Source organism: Sphaeroforma arctica, assembly GCF_001186125.1.
Source record: "Sphaeroforma arctica JP610 unplaced genomic scaffold supercont1.59, whole genome shotgun sequence".
In the NCBI taxonomy this organism is placed as follows: domain Eukaryota; class Ichthyosporea; order Ichthyophonida; genus Sphaeroforma; species Sphaeroforma arctica.
Window position 1 is genome coordinate 168,640 of NW_014040499.1, and position 11,513 is coordinate 180,152.

Consider the following 11,513-nt stretch of genomic DNA (forward strand, 5'->3'; position numbering starts at 1 on the left):
TAGTCCGTTTCGGGTCGTACTAATAGTCATTAGTAGTGGTTTAGTTTGTCTACTATATATATATATATATATATATAGTGTGAGCTGCATTGATTGGCATTTCCATTGAGTGTCTATTTGTCACATATAACATGTGTAATACCAATTGACTTGTGCTGAGTGTGTGGTTTTCATTGGGTTGTGTTTTAATATGAGTGTAAGTAGCACTTGCTATTCCAGATTGTGTAGCTGGGCGATGGTATTGAAGCGAAGCCTATATACGATCGAGGGGCAAACTATTATATGTGTGAGCGTGCACACACACACGCACGCACACATTCACAAATACACACACGCACACACACACATATATATATATAAATAATATATATAATAAACAATACATACACATACATATAAATAAACGTAACACACACACCACACACACACACATATATATATATTCATATTCATATTCATATTCATATTCATATTCATATTCATATACATATACATATACATATTATAACATATGCAAGTTATGCGCTAAGGTATCTGTCGATCATTGATATTATTTTATATATGGGCACACCCCAAATCCACAGAAATCGACGAATCTATATAATACACCGACCCCTATCTACTGTGTCTGCCTGTGCTTACAGAGAGCTCAAATTCGTACGTGTACACTTCACGCACAGAAGCACACGCCGTACTTTGCGAGTGCATAAAAATAAGTGCAAGAGCCGCTAAACGCATGGCTTGCTATCTACGCGCACATGGCCACATGCATGTCTGAAACGAACATGCAGCCTATGTGCATCTGCTGCTGTCGACCAGTTGTAAACTATCTTTAAATTATAATCCCGAAGACCCACCTTTAGGCCTTCAAGGTCACACACTCTGGCCACAAAGATATACTTATTATTACGACAGGCTACAACTGTTTTGGGCCATGCACACATCTGAATCGGAGCTCTGACGATTGCTCCAATCAACTTGGTTTTATTGGGACTCCAGGCCAACCCATTAGCCAGGCGGGTGGATATGTTACATATACGTTACATGTGATGTTCCATTCCACTTTAGTACTTAGGTCCTTACTATTCACCGGGATTGCTGTGTATGTATGCTGGACACCCGGCCTACTTACCAACCAAGCTCGTTGATATGTTAAACATATCGCGCTGTATCCCATTTTTGGTATCCGAAACCTTACGTTTGTTACCCAATTTTCCATGTGCAAATAGGAGACCTGGCCCACATTCCAACCGCGTGAGCTGATGTGTCTGGTACCCGTAGACGAATTGGAGTCGTTCTCGCCTATCATGGACTGCGAAATAGCTAAGCTTGAAGGCGCCGATTCCGACACGCCCAAGTTCTTTGCAGGTATGGGGATGTCGCGGTGCTCACCTTGTTAGCCGTTGAATACTATTGCGTCTGCGGGATGGAAGTATCACCCCAAGCTCCGCGTATGTGTTGTATGGTAGACTCGCATGTCCGTGCGTAACGATGAGGTGGATGAGCCCAAATACTATGGGAGTGTGTGGCTGTAGGTCAGGTTTAGTTTTTATCAGTCCCTGATAGATTTACAAGTAATCGATCCTTGGGTTACCCTGCGGCAGAATGTGTATGGGCGAGGAATGTCGGTATTACCATACGTACACACAAACGTACTCTCACGTAATGTATTTGCCACGTCCACTAGGTCATACCTGCGTGTATCTTTATGTCTACAATTATATATTGATAAATATGCATACACAACATTATATCGTTATATAGTTTCGTACACAGTCAGTCGCTGGACGCGGTTCTGTTAACACTACGGCAAGTCCAGCACGGGTCGGAGGAGATTGAAACGGTTTCAGAACGACTTAATAAAAAAAAGAACCCCATACTAACACGCATGCAAACACATATTCTGGCTCACATCTATTGATATCTGTCCTAACACATACATCCAATATGCAACAGTATACACGGTGCTAACACCTAGGGATATCTGTACCTACACCCACACATACATGCAGCGTGCGGACGAGGGTCTAGGTCAACTCTTCGGCAGTTCAGGCACGGGCTGGAGGTGACTGAAATGGCCGTCAGTGAATTGCCGGGCAATCCCAATGCCGTGTGGACTGTCAAGCGCAACAGGAACGACGAATACGACTCGTATATCGTTGTGTCCTTCAACAATGCTACGCTGGTAGGTGGGGTTTGCCGTGACTTGCATAAATAAGGCTGATTGTACGTGTGTGTTGATGCACATACGGTATTGGTTGTGTACATTTTTACAGACGGTATGGATTGTATATATTTACACATACGATACTGATTGTATATTGCTGTGGTAACCGATGAGTATATTCTCTATTCTCGTTCTGCCGCTTCATATATATATATGTTTGTTTAGACACTTGCAGGCAAAAAAAAATATCTGGATATATACACTCTTAGAAGGACTGAGGTGTACACATGGTCCATGTAACCTTACTATACAGTTCTCCTTATGAAATTCTTCGGTCGCTATGACACACCTGATATAGTTCAAATACTAATCCTCTAATGACTGTAATTTGCGTGAAGAAACCGCATGTAAACGAGTCAGTTCGCACACGCCTCTAGTCATTCTGCAGTGCATTCTCTCGGATTAGTGTTATGTGTGTCATCTGTCTATATCACATGCATACAATGTGAACAATGCCCTCGCTTTACCTTTGCAGACGCTCACGAGTGCTTTCTATCGGCGACAAGGTACGGCTGGCAGTACCCAGTGAATTCCTTTAACCAGTCTCACTATGCATTTACCAGTACTTGGTACTATTTACCGGTACTTGGTACTATGTACCAGTACTTAGTGGTACTTGTGTACAGAGCAGTTGGACTGGTAACAGGCGGTTCACTTGTCCTCATAGCTTACCCCTATGTCCTCACCGTACGCTCCCAGGTGCTTTCTATCGGCGACACAGTCGAGGAAGTGGTCGACAGTGGGTTCTTAGGCACCAGCCCTACCGTGTACGCGTCTGGATTGGGCGATGACTCATTGCTGCATGTGCATCCAGATGGTATCCGCCATATCAGGGCAGACAAGCGTATCAACGAGTGGAAGTGTCCCGGGCGTGCGACCATCACACGCGCGGCTGTAAATATCCGGCAGGTGTGTCTGTGGATACACATGCAATGTATACGTGGTAGTAGAAGGCTATGCATGCAATGTATACGTGGTAGTAGAAGGCTATGCATGCAATGTATACGTGGTAGTAGAAGGCTATACATGCAATGTATACGTGGTAGTAGAAGGCTATACATGCAATGTATACGTGGTAGTAGAAGGCTATACATGCAATATCCATGTGTTACTAATAAAACTATATATATATATATATTGAGGGTCTGGGTTAAATATACCCACAATTAGATCAATGCTCATACCTTCCTGTAGTCCGTGACCTCGTTATTTTTACGCATGCGTATTAACTTACCCATATACACAATCGGTTTTCTAAACACTCACATTCGCTCGCTCACATACATCTCATAGGTGGTTATATCCCTATCAAACCAAGAGCTAGTATACTTTGAGCTGGATGCAGCAGGACAGCTGAACGAATACACCGAGCGTATGCCTATGGACAGCGATGTGCAGAGCATAGCTATTGGTGAAGTACCAGATGGGCGTCAGCGGTGTCGCTTTGTGGCGGTGGGGCTTGCAGACAGGTCTGTGCGGATAGTCTCATTGGATCCCGAGGATTGCCTTACCCAATTGAGTATACAGGTAGGCTTGTGTGATGTGTGTTGAGGCAACATGGTGTATTTGCATGAATTTGTGTGTATATGCAGATATGCATACCTATAAATATTGTATGAGATCGTTGGAAGGGTGCTATAAGGATGGCTGGGAGTTGTAGTGAGGTCTGTTCGAGAAAGCTACATGCTTCTTGGAGGTTGTCTTGCGCAATAAAGTATACAAGAACATAAGTGCGCCGGGAAAAGTGAGATTGTGCGTCCTCCCCCGTAGTTTCATGCATGTGGGTGTAGTTACATGCACATGGGTGTATATGCATGTATATAGGTGTATGTGCATGTGGGTGGGTATATATATATATATGTGGATGTGTATGTATGCATGTGGGTGTAATTGCATGCATGTGGGTGTATATGCATGCATGTTGGTGTATATGTATACATGTGGGTAAATATGCATGCCTGTGGGTGTATATGGATACCTGTTGGTGTAAATGTATGCATGTGGATGTATACGCATGTATATGGGTGTATATGTATATATGTGGATGTATATGTATGCATGTGGGTGTATTTGCATGCATGTGGGTGTATATGCATGCATGTTGGTGTATATGTATGCATGTGGGTATATATGCATGTCTGTGGGTGTATGTGCATGTATGTGGGTTTATATGGATATCTGTAGGCGTATATGTATACATGTGGGTGTATAGGCGTACATGTGGGGGTATATGTATGCATGTGGGTGTATTTGTATGCATGTCGGTGTAAATCTATGCATGTAGATGCAGTTGCAAGCATGTGATTATATGTATACATCTGAGTGTAGATGTAGTTGCATGCGTGTGATTGTACATGTGTGCATGTGGGTGTATATGTATGCATGTGGGTGTATATGCATACCTGTGGGGGTAGTTGTATGTACGTGGGTGTAGTTGCATACATGTGTGTCTATGGATGCATGTGAGTGTATATGCATGCAAGTTTACCTTCGATATGTGTACAGCGTCGTTGCTTATAGTCTGCAGTTTATGACATTGGGACTGTTAGACATGGGTTTGCGGATAGATATAGAGGACTGCCTCACACACTGATGTTTACTATTTGTGTCCTGTGTGTACTGTTTGTTTGTGATATCTTTTATATTTTGGGATATGCATGTGGCTTCAGCTCTTCGCATGTGCGTGTATGCATGTTTTCTAAGTTCCCGTACAAACGACCACCTGGGAATGAGACAGATAAACAAATATCTTTGTGATGGTATTCGTGAACCGTCCTCAAACAGCACAGACGAGGTACAACCGTGTATGCGAGTGCCACGTGTAGTCGATCACGCACAGGTCCTTCCAGTCACACTTGTGTCTGAATATATAGTGGGTGTGCACAAAACTGAATATGAATCTATATACACATGTGTACTCAACAAACAGTGTGTGTACTCTATCTTAGTATGTACACATACTACCCCCTATTGTGCTCAATAAATAGTGTGTATTTCATCTCAACAAGAACACAATCTAACCTCTCTCGTACACTTGCGTAGGTGCTGCCCGTGACACCGTCGTCTCTGTGCATGGTGGCCATGGAGGACGGGTCTGACTCTGGCGACACCAGTACACTGTACTTGAACATCGGTCTAACGAACGGTGTGATGATGCGTACCGTTATTGATCCAATAACGGGACAGATTTCTGACAATCGACTGAGGTATCTGGGGTCAAAAGAGGTCAAGATGTTCAGGGTGAAGACCCAGGGGAAGGATGCCGTCTTGTCCCTGTCCAGTAGGAATTGGTTGAGTTACCCTTATCAAGGTGTGTGTGCGTGTGCGTGTGGCTGATGGGGACCTGCCATGTTATTGCGCGTATGTACACCCACTCGTACATTTTGTACTGGTTGACATTGTAACTATATCAGATTGTTCGTTATCTGTGATTGTAGTGTTGAACACAAGACATACATACGCCTGAAGCATCTTTCTTATATAGACATATATATATATATAGTATATATATACATATACATATATATATATATATATATATTTATATATATGTGTGTGTGTGTGTATTTCCACGCACGGATGAAAATCCGACTTCGCATAGATGTTTGCATGCCTACTCTGTATATTATCTCTATCCTTATTCCAATATGTACTGCCTTTCATCCCATCCCCCACAGGCCGTCTCATCCAGACACCTCTGACATACGAAGCATTAGAGCACGCGACCTCATTCACCTCCGAGCAATGTCCCGAGGGTATAGTCGCTATAGCGGGCAACACACTCAGAATCATTGCCACGGAGAAACTGGGCGCTGTTTTTAATCAACAAGCAGCACAGCTGTCGTACACACCCAGGAAACTGTGTGTGCACAGGCAGAGTAACACTGTGTTGGTGATAGAGACTGACCACAACTGCCTGACGCAGAGCGCGAAGGAAAAGGCTAAGGCGCAAATAAACGGTATGCGGCGTTTCGTGCGTGCGGGATGAGTTTTATATCGCATACATATGTTGTACTTGTATGTATTGTACGTAGTTGCGGAGCGTGCATATGTACGTAAGTATTTGTGTTGATTGTATGAATGACCGGGGTTGAAGAGATCGAACAACCAAATGATTCTAAAATAAGCCCATGAACCTGACTACGCGTGCTTGTAGGTGGTATGGAAGTAGACGGCGAGGCCGAGGAAGATTTGCCTGCGGATATATTTGGAGAACCCAGACCAGGTGCCGGTATATGGGCATCTATGCTAAGAGCCGTTGATGCTGAAACGGTATGTATTTGATAGCTAGCCTTGTCTGTGAAGTAAAAAGACAACAAGTTTACTGTTTCATGTGTTGGTTTTCTGGCATTGTCTGTGCAAAATAAAACCAAGTTTACACTTCCGGCGAGGCTTGCGATTCTGCTACTGGATGCCTGTCCGTCAGCTGTAGCTAGATATATCGGGGCTTCCATCTCGATACTAATGTATTTGCGTAGTGCCAACTGTTTGTTTTCGTGGTACATCATCACATCCGTTGTCAAGCAGTTTCTCTACCAAGCATGCCTCGTTCATGCACGCATGTCTAGCCATCGACTAGGGACTACGGCGCATGGCGTGCCAGTGCTAAGCCCAAGTACACCCGTCCCTGTCTCTATTGCACCCGCAGAATGAAACGGTTGCTACGCATCTGTTCGACGATAACGAGAGTGCCGTGAGCATGGTCACCGCCACCTTTCACGACAGGGGCGACGACGTCTATGTACTGGTGGGCACCGCCGTCAACCTCAAGCTCGCGTAAGTGTCTGTGGTATACGGCAGAGATGCACGTGCACGTGTAACAAAGCATCTAGAAGTACGTTGTCATTTCACTTACACGCATGTTGGCATGGGAGTAGTAAGTAGCGTCTTGTGGCAGCTGTTCAGTATAGAGACTGGTTTCACCGACAGGTATGCAATTGTATGTCTGCGAAGCGCTCGTTGGTCTGTGCAGTGCCGTACGTGCGTTGTAGCGTCACGTGGGTTGTAGTGTCACGTGTGTGGCAAGTGTATGTCTGTGTATCCAGCTATTTTGCTGCATCGGATGTTTGACAGCCCTTTTTTTTTTTGACTGGACCAGATAGGTATCCCACACTGTAAGGAAACCGTTCGGGAATACGTTAAGTGTCAAAAGAGCAGCAACGCACGGTCCCGAATAGATTGTCATACACTGTATGCGTTTTACTAGCAGACAGCTAAAGGAATGTCCGGTACTGCCAATCCATGTGGGCTAGCAGTGTGTTTGCCTGACGCTAGTCACCGCCGACGAAACTTGCCAACCCATTCGCATTCGATTGTTTGTATTGGCTTACCCATTTCGGTACACTCCCACACAGACCCCGATCGTGCGACGCTGCGTTTATATACTCATTCAAGATCGACAGTGCGACTAAACAGTTCGTTCTACTTCATAAGGTATCGTCGGCACTGTTGACCTGTTGTTACTGTTGGCTGTTGTGTGTACTGATGTGACTTTCGTAGTTATGCCTGGTAGTTCGCTGTGTACGAAGTACCGGTACCAGCAACCATATGGAAGTGAATACAAGTTGTGGAGAAGCAAAACATCGTGCGGTACAAGGAGTTTCAAGTGCGGTGGTTTAATCGAGCGTAAAGTACAGTTGCTGTCGCATCTCTGGCATACACGCATCTGGGAAGGTACGTTCTTCTCTTCAGTATATTGTAACTTGCTACCAAGAAACCCATATACATTTGCTTGTGGGAGGCGCCTGATGTAATAGTCTGTTGCTGCATGCATCTAGATTGGTATCCCTGTTCTGCGTTCCGTGTATCACACACACACCTGTGCACACACACCTGTGCACGCACACAAGCGTATATGTGCACTATGATATGTTTATTCTCGTAATGCACACACACGCATGCTCTGCTTTAAATCCTTTTCGTTTGTCAAGTAGACACAGACAACAAGAACCACATCTGTGCAGACCCCATGTAGACGCCACTGAACATTACTTTGATAGCTGGTTACCTACAAACCAAAGACGTGTCGAATAGGTTGGCAAGAGCATACGTGGGTTATACTAGTTTTCATTTCAGCGACTATTTGCCTTTGTTGTCCCGGTGATGTCCTGACTATTCGTTTCCTGTACTCTCTCCGTGTGTCATTAACGTTAAGTTATTTTGTACTGGTCTGGTCCGTACACGTAGCTGCGCACGGAATAGCTTTAAACATTTTGCACCACACAATCGAAAACGTGGTTTCTTTTATCGCCTTCCCAGAGCATCAATATCCAAGAAAATAAGGAAAAACACGCACAAACCTGACACTTTTCACACATTTGCGCTGTGAATATGGTACAAACACACACACGCATTGGATCCACGCGCGTATCAAACTCTACACTTGCCCATTCCCTATCGCCGTATGGTAGCACACACACATTACATACACTCGGGCATATATCTTATACACACCCATTCACTTATACAGTATGATTTAAACCCTAAACCATAAATTCTAAGACCCTAAATTCTAAAACTCTAAAACCCTTAACATAGAGCAATCGGATATACTTGCCGCATATACGTATATTCACCAATCTTTACGTTTTATTTTATCGTCTCACATTCACACAGACGGCTCTTGACGATGTTCCGGGGGCGATGTGTGCGTTCCAGGGACGCGTGCTGGTCAGTGTGGGCCGTTTGTTACGTATATACGATATGGGGAAGCGAAAACTGCTGCGCAAATGCGAGAATAAGGTATGTACGGAGTCATCAATCCCATATGAAATGCCAATCAACATAGATTATCATATTGCTTGATATGATTCCATTACCCAATTCGTCGGTAGTTTCAAGGTGCGCACTCTTTGGATGTAGAAATATCTGGCGTGTGTGGCGCAAGTCTCCCACGTACGATATCCTTCTATTTTTATAGTATCATCCACCTTCAACATACACTGCACTCATTCGTTACCTTGGTAACATGCCTTTTGTAAGTACACTCAACAATTCAGTTTCTCTTTTTAACCCGTGCTGCACGTTTCTGATGGAAAGTGAAGTCAAATCGTTGTTGTTACGGATCAGTCCTTACCTACTGTTTTAGGGTTCATGGGTTATACTGGTAGCGCTATCTACCAGGCGCATCGTATTTGTCTCTATGACTACTTACATGCACGTACTTGCTGTCTGCTTGGATGCGCCTTACACACCATGTGCACATAATGCCACCTTCTTAGTTCCTCGTACTAATAAGTGACAAGCAAATATATCAGTGACTGCCATAATGGTGAGTGTGTGGGGTTGGCTGTGAGCTCTAGTTGCGCCTCTCTATTTCAACTTCGGCTTAGCTATTGGTGTCCATGTGATCGTCTTGCTGCCAACTACTACTAACCCCTATCAATTTCCTTTCCCCGTTCCCACGCAGCACGTGCCAAATAACATAGTGAGTGTCATGGCGCTGGGCTCACGCATCTACGTAAGCGATGTGCAGGAATCATGGCATTTCCTCAAGTATAAGTCGGACCAGAACTTCATGGTCATCTTCGCAGACGATACCCTCCCCCGGTGGGTGACCACCGGCTGTGTTTTAGACTACGATACTATATGCGGGTAAGGTTGCTTGACTGCGCATGCACGTGTGTCTATCGGTAGTCTTCCGAGCGAGATATCGGATATACATGCACGGGTACGGCTTTGTGGAGGGTAGATATAACAGTGGGTGTACGGGGGATTTGGCACTGTCTCACATGGCGATTCGTCTACTTCCCGTCCGGTTGCCACTGACTGGGTGTTAAACCCCAAGTCCGAATTTGGATAGGGCAGGTGCATCTGTGAGGTGTGAACCGTTGAACGATATCGTGGGCCTAGACTGATACGCTCTTTTCAACTCGTACGTTCTCCGTGCTAGGACGGTTAACACTTGACGTACGCTTTTGTGTCATTCCATGCACACCTATCGTTCTAGTTCACGCCATTCTAACTCTGGCCGACTCCGCTATCCAGAGGTGCATGTTGGTTCAATATATGGTGAGTAAATAGTACACTGGGCTTACATGGGTTGATGGTGTTCGTACCCCCATACTCCCCCATTGCTCTTCATTACTCCACATTCACTCCTGTCCACTCATGTCCACTCTCTCACACCAGGGCTGATAAATTTGGCAATGTGTATCTCCTGCGACTGCCGTCGGGTGCGGTGGATGATATTGATGACGATCCATCGGGCACTAAAGTCATCTGGCAGCGTGGGTTGCTAGGAGGCGCTCCACAGAAGGTGAGTGACACCAGGCCACCGACATGTGCTAATGAACGGCTCAGAGCTATCTGTACTACTATAAGCTAACCCCATGTATCTAACATACTTGCATTCTAGATTAGATATCTGCTTCTTGTGTGCAGTTTTAGTAGAAGCAGCACATATCGACAAACCTCAACTCTAAATTTAGTTTAACAATAAGACTTAACTTTAAATATTAGATTATTAAGTAATTTGAACTCCCGATCTTAGATTGCTCCCAAATCCTTCGTCATCGTAACTCCATATCTGAGATTATTAAGTGCTTTAAACTCCCGAATCTTTAAGATTATTTAGTAGTCTTACCCCCAAATTATAGATTATCTTAACTCCAAGCCCGAGATTTATTTAGGAGTCTTACCCCCAAATCATAGTTGATCTTACCTCCCAAGGCTGAGATTGTTTAGTCTTATCCCCAAATCATGGATTATCGTACCTCCAAATCAGATTTTTTAGTAGTTTGAACTCACAATCTTAGCCTTACCCCCAAATCATAGATTATGCAGTAGTCTTGCCGCCATTTCGTTGCTATCAAGTACCAGTGGTAAAACCAAAACTTGGTTTATCGCTTATGTATCAGGTCTAAATTGTAGGTACTTACCGATACTTAAACTCCCAATCACAGGTTGAATGTGTGGCGCAATTCTATATCGGAGAGACAATCAAGACGCTCCAGAAGTGCGATTTGGTGGCCGACGGACACGAGTGTGTGGTATACACAACGCTGTCAGGGGGTATGGGTATACTTGCGCCATTCCAGAGCAAAGAGGATCTCGAGTTCTTCCAACACATGGAGATGTACATGCAGCAGAACATGCCGCCGTTGTGTGGCAGGGACCACTTGTCATTCAGATCATACTATCAGCCCAAGAAGGTTTGTAGAATTGTCTACACACATACACACACATACATACACACGCATATATATATATATATATATATATATATATATATATGTATGTATATGTATGTATGTATGTATGTATGTAGTATGTATGTATGTACGTA

The 11,513-nt window shown here is 44.3% G+C and overlaps 1 protein-coding gene across 1 annotated transcript in view; it reads left to right on the forward strand.

Annotated features, from left to right (window-relative positions):
- The window catches only part of SARC_01497 (splicing factor 3B subunit 3), a gene marked incomplete at its 5' end in the record, with an annotated part of 16,092 nt that overhangs the window by 3,626 nt on the left and 953 nt on the right, over positions 1-11,513 (forward strand). The window contains 13 exons of the mRNA XM_014304792.1: positions 1,230-1,368; positions 2,013-2,185; positions 2,927-3,136; positions 3,521-3,754; positions 5,270-5,537; positions 5,905-6,186; positions 6,384-6,499; positions 6,876-7,003; positions 7,582-7,660; positions 8,843-8,968; positions 9,636-9,820; positions 10,358-10,484; positions 11,131-11,379. Coding sequence (XP_014160267.1) covers positions 1,230-1,368; positions 2,013-2,185; positions 2,927-3,136; positions 3,521-3,754; positions 5,270-5,537; positions 5,905-6,186; positions 6,384-6,499; positions 6,876-7,003; positions 7,582-7,660; positions 8,843-8,968; positions 9,636-9,820; positions 10,358-10,484; positions 11,131-11,379 — 2,316 coding nt within the window. The remainder of the gene's footprint in view (positions 1-1,229; positions 1,369-2,012; positions 2,186-2,926; positions 3,137-3,520; positions 3,755-5,269; positions 5,538-5,904; positions 6,187-6,383; positions 6,500-6,875; positions 7,004-7,581; positions 7,661-8,842; positions 8,969-9,635; positions 9,821-10,357; positions 10,485-11,130; positions 11,380-11,513) is intronic.